Source organism: Eriocheir sinensis, chromosome 43 (genome assembly GCF_024679095.1).
Source record: "Eriocheir sinensis breed Jianghai 21 chromosome 43, ASM2467909v1, whole genome shotgun sequence".
In the NCBI taxonomy this organism is placed as follows: Eukaryota; Metazoa; Arthropoda; class Malacostraca; order Decapoda; family Varunidae; genus Eriocheir; species Eriocheir sinensis.
The window spans coordinates 5,231,518-5,249,886 of record NC_066551.1 but is presented as its reverse complement, the minus strand read 5'-3'; the positions used below and the strand labels follow the sequence as shown (position 1 = coordinate 5,249,886).

The following is an 18,369-nucleotide window of genomic DNA, read 5'->3' as shown; positions in this document are numbered from 1 at the left end:
CAAACTATAACAGATCTGAACTTAAGAGAAGGGGTAGGTCTGGAGGAATTTTTGTAACAATAAGGATTATACAAACTTAATACAAAGGAACTTTAAAACTTGATTCCTAAGAATAAAAATGGATATAGAAACCACAATTACAAATAACACAGAGGCATTTATTCAGCTTAGTTAAGAATATACAAAGTTATGATAGCCTGCATTTACAGTGTTGAGGTGTGGCACAAGAGGCGCTGTGGTGGAGCTTGGAATAATGGCACAACTGTTCAGCAAGACAATGTGAGGCTCACACTGTTCACAAGTTCAGGAGTGAAAATTTGCCTGTCAGTCCTACAAGAATACTTGTACACTGCACATGTAGACCAATGTAATGAATCCACCACTACTTCCACCACCACCCAGCTATGAGGTAGGCTGTGGGAGGCCCAAACTGCCACCATAACAGCTCTCCAGCCATGCCTGTGGCTATCACATGAGCAGATTTGAAAGTTTGCTATTCTCAGTCCACTCAAAGAAATGCTCATGGCATGTTGGCTGATGAGAGATGAACTGAAGGGACATTATGAACATTTTCTTGGACTGTGTTGCAAATACAGAGCCAAACAAACACCAGTTTCAACTTTTCAATTTTAAATGTATTATCTAAGGTAAAATACATTTTGAGTACCTATTTGATACAATCCCCTTCTCTGATTGGGTTGCCTGAGTTTTTAAATGTTGACAAACAGGCTCAGGAGCTTAACTAAAATTCCTTATTGGTGTTTATAGGACTCTTGTCGCTTGTGTTAATATGCCAGCCAAACCCCCCATGAAAGACAGTGAGGTTATGAAAGACTAAGTGCTCTCTGCGCTCACCCAGGAAAAAATAGCAAGATGATAAATATACATAAAACAATGAATAAAAATTGTACTATACACCTTTGGCTCATGAGATCTTCCCGGCTCATTACATTGGTGTTCAGAATTGGCAAAGCACTCTAGTAGCCTACTTGATGCTATGTTTTTCATATGTATGTATGATTACATGCATAGAATATCTGTGCTCACCACAAACACTTTCCAACACATTTCCGTCAGTTTCTTCAATGCTATTCACTGACTACTTATTCTTCTTCATTATTATTATTATTAACAGTACTGCTATGCTGAGACTGAATATATGATAAACATTATTTATTTACTCTGTATATTTCATACTTTGAACTAAAAAATGTGAAATGTTATGAATATAATTTACATTTTCCCTATTTTTGATTAAAATGGGTGGAATTATTTTAAGATTCCATCCCTTATTAAGTTGCAACACTTGAATAAATTCATATTTTAACACAAGAACACAATGTAACTGCCACAGTTGGCTGATGATGAACATTTGCGATAAAAATGAGAAGAAAAGGAAACCTCACATCAGCAGCCCCTTGTCTTTTCTACTTGCTGTTCCTACATGTCATTTTCATACATTTTCAAGCAGTTAAAGCCTCTTCATTACAAGCTTCTAGGTAAAACGCTTCTGGAGCACTTGCCCTTAAAGCTTTGGGGGGCTGGCAAGCATTTATGGTCCTTACTTACTAATGGCCACACCAACACAGTCATAAGACCATTGCCCTCAAGAGAAAAGCCAAAAATTCTTAACTTTTGGCTGAAAATTCCTGGGATATATATATTTAAGTATGGAAAAATTACAGCAAACAATATTATATATTGCTTTCATGATCTGCCATATACTAATGACCAGTGACTGAAATTTACATACATGAACAATAACCTAGTACTATTGAATTTTCAGATTAACCAAAGTAGCCGAGAACAATGACTCTAGACCAAGTTTGGAGGACCCTACTATTAAAACTATACACACAGCAGCAGTATGGCCTTGCTCTTCAGCCTGAGACAAACCATACTGTAATGCTTCTAACATAGTCTTTACAGATACACCAGGCTACTACTCCTGTTATAAAACATAACAAACAGTGGTGGGCAGAATACAGATGTTAATAGATTCAAGACTACCTGTAAGTGTATTACCTGTTGTTTGAGCCACAGGCTGCTCCTAGTATAAAACAAGGGTAGGTGAGCAAATCAAGTAATTTTAATAACTTTTGAGGTAATTACTATAGTAACTGTTATCAATACCTTAATCACAATGCATATCAGAAAATCTATAAATCGTATAAAGATACACCAAAAAGTGAAGAACACACTCCTGAAGAAGCAAGCACAAAGTTATCCTAAGCACACCAAAGGACAATGGGGCTTTTAGGATACACAATATTGACCAGTTCCAGTTTGTTAAAGGATCTCACAATCAACTTCAAAACTATACTTATATACTGTACAATCATTAACCATCTAATATGCATATTTTTAGATTTTGCAAATCTTTTCCAGTGACTTTTAATGCGCTCAAATTCCCATAATTTCGTGGAACTCTATGAATATGCACATGAATTTCATATTTAGAACAACCGAGCTAATGGATGCGAATTTCTAGTTTCAGACTGCTTACTTACCCTATACTCTATGAAACTTTTTCAAGTTTTTTTCCATACAACACACTATGAGGAAGCACTATGCTAACTTTTACTTCGGAACATGATTTAGTCTTTTAAGCTAAAAAATAATAAAAATATATGTCCAATTACATTCTTTATCCCTCAAAATATGCAAACACTCTCTTTAGAATTTAATATTTGTAACTTACTAAATTTTTGATATATATATTTGACTAAGAACCATGTTCTAGAACGGAAAAAAAAAAAAAAAAAAAAAAAATCCAGTATTAACATGACAGTTCACAATTCTAATGTGATTTGTTGGAGGTCATCCCTAGAGTGCAGCTCACAGAAAAAAGTGACCTAGGGGGAGGCAGCCTTGGGCAGCTACTGCTGTAAAACTCCAATGATAAGTCTATTGCCCACCTGAAGTGTACACAAGACAAAATGCTGAAGACAACGTAACACTTTCAAAACAGACTGCTGCCGAGGAGCCCTGGAGCTGTTTGAGCATTACCTTTGGGTTGTACAGGATGAGGTGTTCCCTTTAAGTAAGGACTCACTAGTCATTTCAACTAAATGTGCTGCCAGAGCTCATTTGTTATTTCAAAATAGTACATTCATGGGCTTCATTTAAAACACTAAAATATGCTTTGTTCTCCACCTAGATGCTTCTAAGCAATTTACTGACAATGCCTAGATGACAATCACAAGAACATACTCATCATAAGCCTCAGAGTAAACTAGAGTCTGAAAACTGAATGTTTTTTTTTTTAAAGAAAACCACCTAAGTTTTCTCAAAACAATTATTTCCCCACTCTACTTGTAAACACAGGATCCCTTTGTTTTGGTAATGAGAAACTACAGGTAGATATTAGAGACTCGGTGAGCCATGAATGAAGAAATATATCTGCAGCATGAGTTGATAATGAAACTACCAATTTTTTGAATGATTACAGATTTTGTGGTCAAGAAAATATGAGTGCTTGGAGAGACACACAAGGCAACCAATGCAAGTAATCAAATAGCAGTTATTGAAATAATCTAAACTGTCCCATTCAAGTCAAAGTCAGAATGAATGAAGTATCCTAAATAAGAGCATATTACGTATCATAAAATTTAAAAGTGGAAGATGGAATATTTAGTTGAAGTTAGTTGAAGGTACTCTGGCTGCTGAGCTACTAGTTGTGTGTTATGTTGCAGTTATGGGGAAAATGAAATGTTAGTGATATCATGCCTAAGATCCTTATCATTTATACAGAAATTATATTTTCAAGGAAGGTTGCAAACATTATGTAAAAATGGAAGCATGGATCAAATCTCTACGCCAAATTATAAGAGACTTTCATATCATTAGTTTAGGGGGTAGGATGGCTCAGTGAGTATGGTGCTTGGCTCGCAAGCAAGAGGTTGCGAATTCAATCCCAGCTCACGGTAGCTTCTCGGTGAAAGGTAGCAAGCGCGGTCCTGTAACCATGGCAAAGTCTAGCTCAAGGTGATTCATTAACCATTTGTCACTGACCATATACAGGAAAACCCCGCTATTCAACAGGGATGCGTTCCAAAGAAAGAGATTGACGAGCAAATTTGTCAAATAATGAACTTTTCTCCCATAGTGTAGGTAAAGTTAGGGGCTCAGGCTAAAGCTGCACTTGGCCTCGGGGCTCATCTCCATCACGTTGAGCCTTGAGCCTGTGGTGGGAAGTTACCCATTACCCTAGGACACAGGGTCAGTCTGACATTCAGGTTACAACAGTTTACCTTCCCAAGGTACCCATTTACAGACGAGCCCAAAAGGGGGGATGAACAGCTGGGTGGAGTGCACGCCAGTTACCTAGGCTGGGATTCCAGCCCAGGTCCATGGATTCGTAGCTAGGCATGCTAACCACTTTGCCACAGTAATTCGTGTAAATGGGGGGTAGGTTTCTGATTATCAACTTGACCCCTCCAAAATTCAATAAAATGCTTTTTTTTTCTTTTTTACAACTTAGTAATAGCAAAGGTCTTGGGTATAACCATGGAAGTAGTGATGTTCATGGTAAGATTAGTAGGGAAGAGAGCAAGCATGTGAAGCTGAACTATTAGCTCGACTAGCTTTCAGCAGTACCAGTTGGCACACGTGTGGATGTCTGGCAGGAGGGAGCATGTCTGGTGAACGTTTTGAAAATTAATGTGCTTACATATTATTATAATGTAATTACCCTCGAGTCTCATGTCCTGGTAAGTGGTATAATGCTGTGGCTCATACTAGTAGAGCCTAACTACTTGTACTGGTTCTTCTCTTTTAAAATCATTGACACAGTTGATCTCAGAATCCCTCTTGAATTCTGGTATTTCTGTTACCAGCTTCATGCCTTTGAATAGCTTCTACTTTTGATGACAAGCTGGTGAGAACATGGCAGAACTTGCTAGAAGTAATAGTAAGGGTCTTGGGTTGAGCCATGATAGTAATGGTCCTCATGGTCAAATCAGCAAGGTAGGGAACCTGAGTGTGAGGCAGAACCTTGCACTTGCTGGCGAGCAAGCTGATGTTTGCTACGCAGTTTGAAAATAACTATCTGGCTCGAAAATTGGAAATCAAAAGTTGAAATGGTGGAGGTTGCATGTTGAAACAACGAAAAAGGATAAGTGGTTTGAAATGTCAATGGGGCAAGCTGTTGAATAACGAACAGTTGAATAATGGGAGTTTCCTGTATACCTAATTCCTGCCATGATATTGTATATTATTGATATCAACTGCATTAAGTATGATGAAATATATTGCAATAAAAAGTTTGAAATATTTTCTATGAATTTTACCTTTCTCAGTTTTCCCATCATTAACAGACAGAAATAATACATGTATACAAATATATTTCTTTTTCAGATCTTGCATCACCAAGGTCCTTGCTCACCCTCCTGAGAAAAAAAATGGTATAATTGAGAACTGTCTTTTTACAAGTGAACATGCAAAGCACACTAACTTTTGTCATGAAGATGTAATTTACTGTTGATAAAATTTGAAGAGCAACGGAGGAATGTGAAGGCATAAAATATTAATGCAGTTGTATACTGAAAAAGTAAGCCCACAAAGTTGTAACTGGCAAATATCAGAGAAACTGAAAGTGTGTGTGTGTGTGTGTGTGTGTGTGTGTGTGTGTGTGTGTGTGTGTGTGTGTATTTACCTATTTGTAGATTGGAGGGCCTGAGCTAAGCTCGGATAGCCCTGTCTCCTTGTCTATATTTATCAAACTTTTCCTTCATATGGTGGACACTCTCCACCTCCACAATCTCCCCCCTTAGACCATTCCACTCATCTACACTTCGGTATGAGAAACTGTACTTATATGTGAAACTGTATTTCTTTTAAACTTTGGGGGGCAGGTCTGCTTTTTCATTCCCAACCGGCAAGTGAATGTGTGTGTGTGTGTGTGTGTGTGTGTGTGTGTGTGTGTGTGTGTGTGTGTGTGTGTGTGTGTGTGTGTGTGTGTGCACTCATGATATGTGGAGATGTAAGAATGTAAATACATTTATAGGAAATGTGTATGACTGAGTCTGTGCTCCTGAAATAACCGAGGCCTCCAGCCTAGTGCTGCATATAACTGAAAAAAACAAACAGAATCCACATATTCCCTAAAGCTAGACAATTTTTGATTAAGAGATATTTATCTTACGGTACATCTTTGCTATCAAGAAAATCAGCTATACAGGTATTCTAAAATTGACTTTTGTCTAAATGGCTGGTAAAGTACAATTAGAAGTTAGTGTTCTTTGCAATCTAGATGTTTCTCACCAAAACAGCTGTTAATGGAGATCATTGGGCTCATTGAATTCAGATACAAACAATCTCAAGATTCTCTAATAACAGAACTGCCCGCCAAGACCATTACACCTTCCTTTCAGTATGTATGTTTTCAGCACCAATCAATGAACTATATATTCTTTTAATAACAAACTACAAACATTTTGTCAAAAATAATGAAATGCTCTAATATCTTACCATTAAAACAAAGATTACATAGCTGTGTTGCCATATAAGTTAAAACAATTAGCTATACCTGGTACATAACATTGCACTTCCACACACATGAACTCAAGTCTCCATCATGTATATTGTAATCTAATTTGGATGATTAGCTTAACTCCAGGGGCTGTAAAACAAAATGGAAGTAATTTATAATTTGCTTAATACTACTGACCTCAAATGGAGAGAATCCTTGTGTTGCATGGTAGTATATCACACGGCCACTCTGCCCCTCCAGCCCACACATCTAGTGCATTCCAAGCCAGCTCCTTGGCAAGCAGATTAAGACTTTTTTTTGTTAAAATTAAAATAAAATATAAGGAAGACGGAACATAATAACAGTGCACTCAACTTTAAATAAAAATAAATTTCAGAAGAATAAAATACATAAGTATTCATTATGTTTCACATTTACAAATCTTTTAAATTAGGCAAGTGAAAATAAATGAATAATAACAAAGCCATCAAGCACTGTAATAGAAATGACAATGATCCCACCATGCACTGTGCCTGATGACTAGAAGATGAGAAAAGGGAAGCCTTTACTCATTAATTACATTCACTCAACTTTTGAGGTATACTTTCTCAAGAGCCTGACATCCTACAGGCACAAAAGGAGACGAGTTGGTAGCCAGTAATCTGAAATTCTATGGCCACTAACTGATGAAGCAAGGGGAGCCAAGTCAGGAATACACATGAGGGAACAAATCAGTGGCACTGAAAAAAAACTCCTGTATAAAAACTAATCCTTCCTTTGTCTTAGAAGGAGTTACTGTTTACACTTAATATAATCTCTGTGAACGATTGTGAAGCTCCATGACTCATATTGCCAGCTACTTATTGAAAGAGTAAAATGGGAAAGAAAATAGTGTTAGATTAACATTAACAAAGAACTGTACTGGCTTTGTATATTTACATGACATGTTTTGGTGTCCTAATAGGGAAAAGTTTTTCATATAAATTCATGTAGAACATGCTCAATTCAGTGATATATATATATATATATATATATATATATATATATATATATATATATATATATATATATATATATATATATATATATATATATATATATATATATATATATATAAGGAAATCCTGTAAGACTCTATATTTCTTGATAACTGCTTCAAAAAACATTGTCCAGCAACTGGGCTTATAAAAAATTGCAGGCTATAGCCAATGAAATGTTTTATAAAAGAAAAAACTACAACACCCAGGTTGGACCTCTACACCTTTCACGGTTGTACCTTCAGTAACCTAACTGCAATACTTGTACATATTGACTCTCTTTGCAATAAGGTTGTACATTAATTGGTTAAAAGGACAGAGAAAACTTAAATTAGCAGTGTTGTAATGAAAGAACTGACAAGGAGTCTGGAGCATGAGGTGAGGGGAGAAGTGGAGGATGAAGGTGACCACATGGAGAGGGTCAGTTGGCATGGTTAGAGCTCCATGTCTTGTGCTTCATCTTCAGAGAAATCAGACATAGATGACTCTGAGTCTGATGATTCAGCCTGTGCAGCCTCCTGTTCCTTGAGGGCTTCCTCTGTTGCATACCGCTTAACATAATCTGAAAAGTGGGGACTTGTTATAATCCTGAACTAATCTTTACAACTGATATGAAACATCACAAAGGTCAGGTACTCTATGTCTCTCTGATCAGTGGGAAAAAAAATAAAATATAAATACACAAGAAACTTGCCTGAGACTTTCTTCTTGTACTCTTCAGGCTTGTGGAGATACATGGCAGCAGCATCCCCATTCAGAGGATCAATGGGGTTGGGGTAGGTGAGTAATTGTGGTAGAAAACTTTCAAAGATATTGGACAAATCTGAAAATGGTTGAAGAAACATGATGGTAGTAGCCATGCTCTCCAGTCTTTGATCAGTGTATATTCTCCTAATATGGAATAGACAAACACCTGGTAAAGATGTATGGAGAAACAATGCATTAGAAATTGCAGCTAATGGCTTGTTAAGTGGTCTGTGCTGCATGGTAAAAATAGAATGCAGAATTTTGTCAACCTTCTTTGAGGAATGCATATATAATAATAACATACCATATAAAGCTGTCCATGCTTGGTTTATAACATCCAAACATACAGTGCCTGAGACTTCGTCAATGTTGGGATGATACACCTTGTTCATGAAGCCAATGCTGGGGGACTTGAAGGGATAGTGCTCAGGTAAATGAACACGAACTTTCCACACCCCACCTTCATATGGCGCTGAAAAATAATGCCCATAAATACTGTGTACTTTAAACAATAACTTAATAACATATTAGAAAACATTTATATAATCAATAAGGACTGTTATCAATCATTCATTAAAAGCAAATTCATTCATAATTGGTACTTACTGCCTTTGGGACCATAAAACTTAACACAAAACTCATTCAGCCCATTGAGCATGGTAACTTCATGCTTCTTTTCAATGCTGAAGCCTTATGTTAAGGAAAACTTTGAATGACCCATCATTTAGCAATGTTTATGAACCTATTAATTATTGATATAGAATAAAGCTTTCAAGAGACAGGGATCACAAGAACAGAGGGTGAAGAAAAAGTAAAGTACAGCACAAGGCACTTTTTTTTGCTTATATACGCATCCTTCTAATGTGAAACAGATGTCCTCAGTGTGTGTGTGTGTGAGAGAGAGAGAGAGAGAGAGAGAGAGAGAGAGAGAGAGAGAGAGAGAGAGAGAGAGAGAGAGAGAGAGAGAGAGAGAGTATTATGTCATTTATGTGTGTTGGATTAGTCTCAGTGGTAAGTAGATAGATTAAAAGTCTGACAGATAGATACGTAGATGGTAGGTCTGTAAATAAGGCGTATGAAGAAAGGCAGAAAAGGGGAAGAAAACAACAACTGGACTAATACAGCACATGGATACTCCTGGATATGGATTAAGTACAGTTGGACTAATTAAATTGTAGGTAATCAGTGTCTTCATCAGAGAAATATGATACCATTGCTTGATATTCGAAGGTGCATAATAACAGAAGGCATTGGTAAAAAATAAAAAAAATAAAAATAAAAAAATAAAAATCGTGGTAACCGTGCAGAGAATTTAATATTACATCGCTAACTACATCATTAAATTAGTCGGTGACTTGTCCACTTAAATATCAGTGGCTTTTCCTTCCTCTTATAAGAATGTATATGATACTACTGCCTCAGATATCATCATCAGCAACTTAAAATGTCATTCATTCTACCATTGTATCTTTTTAGTTTCCTGGTGCTACTTCCACATGTATCCTTAGTTGTATAATCACACTCTGTACTGCCTGGGGGTTGGGATGGCATGCTCCTCCCTTCTCCTTTGTTGTTTACTTACAACAATAAGCTATCAATCAATCATTCATTGGGTGGTACACGCGCACACCATTTTTGTTGCATCGCGGCCACCACAGTACTCGAGGATGATGTATTTTGTCAAGTGGAAATTCAGCGCCCTCTCACAAAAACATCCGCGAATAATACTGCCTCACGTCATAAGGCGTGATCAGCACGTAGTATGAACTTGAACAGCTCCTCGCTGGCACTGTTTCCACTTTAAAGGAATTTCTGGGCCTGTACAGCATGATCAGAAAATTTCTCAGGAATTTGCAAAAAATAATGAAATTAAGAGAGAATCAGCTTCGTGATTATTTTCTCCGTATACGATAAAGATGAGGACGAATAGTAGGAGACTTAATTGAGCATCCTGTCAAGTGGAGGAATGGCGATAAGGAACATTGCGTGGAGGCACGGGAAAGTTCTGTAGGTTATGATGGTTGAAAGGTTTGGGCATAATTTTTCTTCAGCTATTTTGTTGCCAGTATCACTGTTCCAACATTTATTCTTTCGTATAATGACGTGTACATAAGAACAATTAATGTATCATTTGAGTACATTACACACCTGCAAAAATCTAAGGAATTTTCGTGACATTTCAGAAATTTTAGAAGCTCGGCTAAGAAACTAGGAAGTGTTGAGTACGGATGCACTTCTGGCTGGCAAAGAGGAAAATCTAGCGCCAGGAAAGCCTCGCCGTATGCACAAGAACATGCAGCAGCGCGATCCCTTCCCTCCCGTCCCAGCGACACAGAAACATATGGTTCTCTTGAGTCTTGTTGGGCCTGCGAGTCAATAATGCACCGCCTGGCTGGCTGACGTACGACCTGCACGGACAACTTCCTGTATAGCACTATCATCACACCCAACGTTCCCATGGACCATCATGTCCCTATGCCCCCCACAAGGAACAGGTTAACAAGCACACCTGACAAAGCGCTAAGCTCACTGATTGTTCCATTATCACGCTCTTGGACATCTTTCCGAGGCTTTGACCTTGTTACTAGGTGATGAAAGACTTATTAGTACCGTCACGGGGACGATAAAACTACAGGAAAATGTTTTGATTGGTTTTCTTGCGTTTCAGTTTCCGGTTTCCTGTACACCTGGCAAACACATCATGATATAAAACAGGTCGACCAGCCCATGCATGCACGTACCGTCACGCACCTTTACCTATATGTATTGAATAAGCGCGTTTATCATCATTATTACTCGCTGTGCTGTAATATTGAAAGCGAAAGTCACCATCCTTCAATACTGTGCCGAGACCTACTTTAAACTACGCAAAGTAAAGCTTTCACAGATGCGTAGGTGCGCGAAGCTTTGTTAAAAAAGCGTCCCAGAAAAGGCTTCGTGGCACCTCCTCTCTAGCCGTTGCCAAAACTGCCAGTAACCATAGTGTGTGCAGTTTGTACCCATAAATGTACACACCAGTAATGACAAAGATATTCGAACAAATAACACTACCAGTCCTGAAAAAAAGATCCAGAAAAGGTATGGCCAAAAATCTTATGCCGCGGTTTGGAACATCCCCAAATAACCACACAACAGGTGTTAAAAATACAATAAGGACTTTTATGTTATACTATCACTATCAACTTGAACTTGTCTACCGCTGAAGGAAAACTACAAACAGGAAAAACTATCTACTGTTGATATTTACCTATCGGACACTGAGCTCCGAGATTGATTACCGATTGCGTGTTTTTTACACGGCTAATTAATAAAAATAATATTAATGAAGTAATGAGAAAAGGTGGCTCAGGATTTTTAATGAATTAATACGTCCAGTAAATAGACTAGTTCAGACATTACGTAAAGAAAATAAAGACAATGAATAACTGAAAAAATCTAGCTACCAAAGTCATAATAAAGTTCCATTGATAGACCTGTAATATTAAAAAAAGGAAAACTCATAACTAATTGTACACTTAGGCCTACTGAAACAATCACGAATTATTTCTAGGCTACAATTATGTTATTATACAGACCCACACACTACATTATTACTATGGAAAACTTAAAACGCGTGCTTTCATTTCTAAATACACACTGACACTGACACAAAGCCTTGAGAAAAAGCCAAGACTATCTTATCACCCTTACCATAATGAACGCCAGTATTGGTGAACTAGCATCATCCAATGTGAGACAAGAATGATAATACCCGATTACAGTAAGCTAAAAGGAGACAGGTTACTTAGGGGCAAAGCTCTCTTAAATAATAGCCACACAAGTCATCTGCCTTTCCTGTTCATCTGCTCCCTTTTCCCAGGCTTATAAGCTCTGCCATCATTTCCTGTACTACTCACCCTCATAGATCAAGCTAAACTTGTGTTCTGTCAACTACCCTGCTTAATAACAACCTTTACTATAATAGTCTGTAATAAACTCTCTGAATGACAGCCACATTAGTCCTCAGTCATTCATCTGCTTCTGCTCCCATTTCCCAGGGTTAAAAGCTCTGCCATCACTTCCTGTACTACTCACCCTCATAGATCAAGCTAAACTTGTGCTCTGTCAACTACCCCACTTAATAACAATCTTTATGATAGTCTGTAATAAACCCTCTGAATGATAGCCACATTAGTCCTCAGTCTTTCATTCATCTGCTCCCTTTTTCCTGGGTTAAAAGCTCTCCCATCATTTCACATACTCCTCACCGGCATAGATCCAGCTACACTAGTGCTCTTCCCACTACTCTACTTAACCCGGTAGAAGCGACGGGCCAAATTTGTGGCTTTGCCGTGTAGCAGCGACGGGCCGAATTTTTGCCATGATATAAACCCCCTAAAATAGATAATACATAATCTGATCACAAATGCTTTGATATATATTATGAAATGGTTTGTGTGAGGGGTGATTTTTTCTCATTTTTTCTCGCTTAGAGGGACCATTAAGAAACATGATCCCCGCTGCTACCGGGTTAAATAAGCCTTAATGACAATCTGTATAATTATAGTCTGTAACAATCCCTCTAAATTATAGCCACATGTCCTCAGGTTTTCAAGTTCATACATGTAAACTCCCCTTTTGCAGCATTATCCCCTCTTCCCGCCTTTCATGTACGGTACCTACTCCCCGAATCTCATCAATCCAGCTAAACTAGTGCTCTTCCAATGACTCCATGCCTGAATGTTTCAATTTAAATAAACCTTAAGAAGAAGGTTGCCATTATGATTCTTTTTTACATGTCCAACCATCTGAAGAAATCATTTCATCTTTCCTGTTACTTCAACACTCAATGACTGACACACATTATCCCACCCGTTAACCTCTAATAAACATCAACTTCACACAAGCCATCTCTTCATACCCCTATTCTCTCTCTCTCTCTCTATATAAAAAAATTAAAAAAACTCATCTCTCCTGCACAGAAACTACGCTGTTACATCCTATTCTGTGCCAGATGTAGGATATAATATTTTCAAGTCTCCCATTTACCTCCATAATTAAATTTCTATCCATAATTCTTTCAACTGAATTCCAAGACCTAACTTCATAGTACTTTTGTCTCTAAATATTCTCAGTTTCAAGGCACCATCTATTAAATCTTAGAAGATATCAACTGTGACAAAGATGCAAGAAAGAATAATTTATTTTCAATATATCTATTGTATTAATAAATGGCACATTTAAAAGATTAAAAAAAAAAAAGTTTAATATATCTTTTAAGGTAAGAAAATGAGATGTTAAGTCACTGAATGCTCTAATTGACAGGCCTCTAACCCCCTAATCATACACCTCCCGAGTCAACAAAACAAAACTTCAAAATTTTGTTCCTTTGCTCCTCTTTATCATGAACAGTTGATGAACTGATGCCATACTCATTTTGCAGCATAGACATTGATACACCACTGACAATTTGTTTTTCAATTTAACTTTTAATTGTTTATATCATCACTGACCAGTTCTCCTAGAAGCATAGCTAGGGTTAAATGTGAGAAATAAGCTAAGAATTTCACAAAATCAAGGAATCACAAACAAGTTGTACAGTGTAGGATCCAAGTGAGAATGTGCAACACACAATACCAGCTATGGTTTGTTGGCTGCAGGAATTTCAGGCTCCCTTTAGCAATTTTCTTCAGACTAAAGGAGCTGCTGCACCATCAGTTGCAGGTAAATCACTGATTGCCTATATTTTTGGTATATTCTTATGCCATGTAAAAACAAAATTTACATTATCTATGAGGATTAGTTGCCAGTTCCTGGCATTGAAGCATACATGTTTATGTTGCTATATCTGGCTGGTGATAAGAAACAAAGAAACAACCTTCCCAAGTTCATTTTAGCTGTAAGCCAAATTAAATGCTTGTGTGCCCAACAACAACCATTAATTTATCTGTACCGAACACAGGTTTGATCACTTTCCTTTGGGCAAAAATGGTACAGCTTATAGTTCTTTGTCTTCCATCACCAAATTAATGAAAGTTATGACAAGAAGACTGCATACTGAGTGAAGCATTTTCTCACAGTTCCCTAATTCTGTGTGTGTGCGCGTTCAAGTGAGCGAAAATGTGTATGCACACAAATTGCATTTCTAGACCTAATTGATTAATATGTGTATTATATCCCTGCGTAGCAAGTGTTCTTTTAACTACCTTTAAAAGCAATAGTTTGCTGTTACAAAGTGCCTTGTGATACTTCAAGTACATTAATTTATGTTTGGTACAACAGGTAGGGTAATAATGAACTGCTCTACATCTAGTACCTGCATGGAGTGCTATATTACAGCTGACTGCTGTTCCATTACCTTGGCATTAACAATCAAAGATTCATTTGATTAGCAGATCAAACAAGGTGATTTTAAGGAAACATGTAAACTGTCAGGCAAAATGTAAATAACAGTTATTGAAAATTAATACTTTTTAGGTACTACCATTTTCTTGACAGAACCACGTTTTGCTAAAACCCATCTCAAGCTCTTCTTTTTTAATCTTAAGATGACTATTTCAGTAAAAAATCAAAGTACCTAACATAGGTCTGTAATAGTGATGCATCACAGTTTAAAACAAAGCATCATCATCTATTGTAACTAAGAGCCATTAAACTGGCTAATAAATATAGTGAACATTATTATGAGAAAAATTGTAACACTGTATTGTGTTAAGCCATCAATAAATTACCTTGTATTATTGAGCTGTGCATTTTGCTTCTGTAATAAATCATCACTGCAATTTCTCTGATAGCTTAGATCTTATTGCTTCTGAGATACCCAAACGCAAGACAAAAACTCCTGGACAGCTCTGAATATGGGAGGCAAAAACAAACAGCATGGATCATGATTAAGGTATTGTTGACTTTTGGAATTTCTATCTAGATTATCAACTTAACTTAATACTAAATTTATCATAAATAATAGCTGAAAAAAAGGCACAGCAAATTCAAATAGCTACTAAGTTGACCCATCAAGTAAGCAAATACCAGCACAATTTTGACAGCAATTTGTGTAAATACTGGCCTATTAACTTCAGACCTTGGTAACATTGCAAATAATGTCATACAATATCCCAAGATTTTTTTTCAACACGTTTGGAGTGGTAACAGTAAGGGAACTGTGGTCGTCAGATAATTCCCCGCTCAGAAGCAACCTCCTTGTAGGCTACTGGTTTCTCTATAGCTACATATTGTGTGTGTATGTATGCATGCATGAGATGTTTTGAGACAAAGACATGAGATCAATGGCATCTTCAAGACAAAGACATGCAAGCAGTGAGCAATGTAGTCAGTTTATACCATCAATAGCCCTAATATTTTGATGATTTCAGATGATACATTAGACACATGCTAAGTTAATCATGTTGATAAGATGAGCATGAATAAAACCCATCCACAGCCTTCATTGTTATAGCCCCGAGATATACCGTAAATTCATTAAAAAATTATGGATTCATGTGCATGGACAAGACTATAAACACACGTGTGCATTATGTATGATGGCATTTTAGAGCAGATACATAAAACCTTCTAATGAAAGCACTCCAGTATAATATCATGAGTAAACAATAGTTTCAGCAAAAAATACCACTTCCTTATTAGGAAATATTATTCTGTGGATACTGAAAGTCATAAATAAACAGACATAATTGTATGTGCTTCCTAAAACTAGCATGTTTGAAAAAAATAATAAAATCAGGTAAAGACAATGTTCAGACAAAAGATTAAATTTCTTGGCTAGTTGTCAACAAAGGAATGCAAGAATTTTATATGTCAGAATCAAGGTAAACAATTCTAGCTGACACTGGAGGCCTTGTGAGAGATAATAGAGCAATCCAGTAATATTTAGCTGGGTGGGTATTGCTTTACTGATTGCTTTCTTGTGGAGTAATACGATTCATTACATGGCAAGTCACTTAGCCATGTTTGACGGGAGTTTCACATTCTCCAAATCGCTAATCCGGAACATGTAGGTAATCCCACCTACCTGAGCCCACGCTACACACAAGCCAGCCCACGACACACACAAGCACAGCCCTGAGCGAGGCCCTGCATACGGACCTGCTCCCAGGCCAACAACAAATACATTACACCTGAGCAGGGCCTCCCCTTCCACCACACTCGGGGCCAAAAGGATACAGTTTGATGACATCAGTATCCATACGACGCTTTCCTGCACTCGGCGACGACATCCTTCTTGGCGTGGGAGGGCCTGGGAGCCCTAAATCCGACCCAAATGACGAGCTTCACTTGATGCGACTCAACTCCACACACAATGGCGACCTTCTGAGACCTCCTGACGTCACGCTCCACGAAAAATCTTAACTTCTGCCATAAACAAAGACACCTTATTTTAGCTTCAATTTTCAAGACATTATTTTCCCATGTCACTCAGCAGGATTATTGTATCCCATTATGAGGCTCATTTCATCGCTACGTCACCGAATTATAAAATGTTAACACATTTTCTGTTGTTCTCAAACATCGATCAGTTGTCGTACGTCGCCATCCCCTAAACTCCGCCCACTAAACTTATCGTACGTAATTGCAGCACTCTCTGTACCGCACAATAGGCTCGGATACGCCAAAAATTTACTTTAGACTTGTGTGTGCTTGTGAAAGACACCTCGTGAGACGGCAGCCTGCACCGAGGGGCGGAACTGTGGGTGAGGCGAGAAGTAGGTCCTGTCTCGGCCCCGCCCCCCGCGCGTCACGTGACCGATCAGCTGGGGAGTGTAAACAAACCTGGCATGGTCTTGTTGTGCTCCGTTTTCTGTGGCGCCTCGACCGAGCACTCACACAGAAACAAGGGGCGCCCCTTGGCTGGGTTAATACAGCAGTGATCGCGTTAGCTGGACTTATTAGTGTGTAGCCGTAAAAGCAGGCAGTCAGAATACAGATACGTGTTCAAAGCACTTCAAGATATATATATATATATATATATATATATATATATATATATATATATATATATATATATATATATATATATATATATATATATATATATATATATATTATATATATATATATATATATATATATATATATATATATATATATATATATATATATATATATATATATATATATATATATATATACTATTTCCTCTGAAAATTATAGTAGTTGATGTGAATCCGTAAGACAGCCCCATAATATTTTCTCTGTCAATCCTAGTATTCGAGGAATATTAGAGCAATAAACAACGAACACATATGTAAAGTATCATGGATACTCACAGGCCTACAGGAGTCACAGATGATTGTAGTTTAAAAAATTCCAACACTCGATCCCAGCCCAAATGGACCATTTACTATACTACTTTCATGTTACTGCATTTAAACTACTGCAGGAGGTTAAATGACTAAATTGATGATTCCATTAAATGATTTGATAAAACCAGTTAAGAAAAAAATAAATGTATAGCAGAAATTTTGAAAATTCACGGAATTATTAACCTAGATGATTGTTTATATACATTTCACTATCTCTTACACTGTCCCTCAGTGTATGAAGACTTTGATAACATATATGAATTTTTATGCAGTTTTTTTTTCCTGCCCTGAATTTTATGTTTTACCATTTTCTTCTCAGCCTCTGAAATTAGTAATTCAATAGTAATTTTCAACTACTTCTGACCATGTCTAAGATGGGTACATCCCGGCACAAGGGCATCCACAGAGAGCATCATAATATCCATAAAATAATCTAGAGGTAAATTTATCTAAATTTGTGTCTTGCATAAAATTTAGGACATGTTTTCAAGTCATCTATAATTTTAATTGAGGATTTACAAAATGAAACAAACGATATCCATAAACATGATAATTATACTTCCAAGAAAATCTATAATTGTATATATCAATAAATAATGTTCATATTTATTTATAATGTTACTGAATATACAACACAGTAACCTACTATTCACAAATTTACATGTCATCAAAAATACAATCAATTTTCTCTGATAAAGTACACATGTAAAGTCCAGTGTTAAGGAAAGAACAAAAAGTATATATATATATATATATATATATATATATATATATATATATATATATATATATATATATATATATATATATATAT

At 36.9% G+C, this 18,369-nt stretch overlaps 1 protein-coding gene across 2 annotated transcripts; it reads right to left on the bottom strand.

Moving 5' to 3' along the window:
- Nucleotides 1-137: 137 nt before the first annotated feature.
- Nucleotides 138-16,870, bottom strand: LOC127010351 (ubiquitin-conjugating enzyme E2 H). 2 transcript variants are annotated; one of them, XR_007763110.1, is made up of 6 exons: nucleotides 16,417-16,870; nucleotides 8,863-8,939; nucleotides 8,561-8,728; nucleotides 8,204-8,332; nucleotides 6,671-8,071; nucleotides 138-5,390 (listed from the first exon to the last, which is right to left on the bottom strand). XR_007763110.1 is itself a non-coding variant. In XM_050884301.1 (5 exons), the coding sequence occupies exons 1-5, from the start codon at nucleotides 16,467-16,469 to the stop codon at nucleotides 7,944-7,946; spliced, it is 555 nt and encodes a 184-aa protein (XP_050740258.1). In that variant the 5' UTR covers nucleotides 16,470-16,870; the 3' UTR covers nucleotides 138-7,943. The 2 variants fall into 2 exon arrangements, 1 of the variants encoding a protein (XP_050740258.1); XM_050884301.1 differs by having other exon boundaries at nucleotides 138-8,071.
- Nucleotides 16,871-18,369: the final 1,499 nt, after the last annotated feature.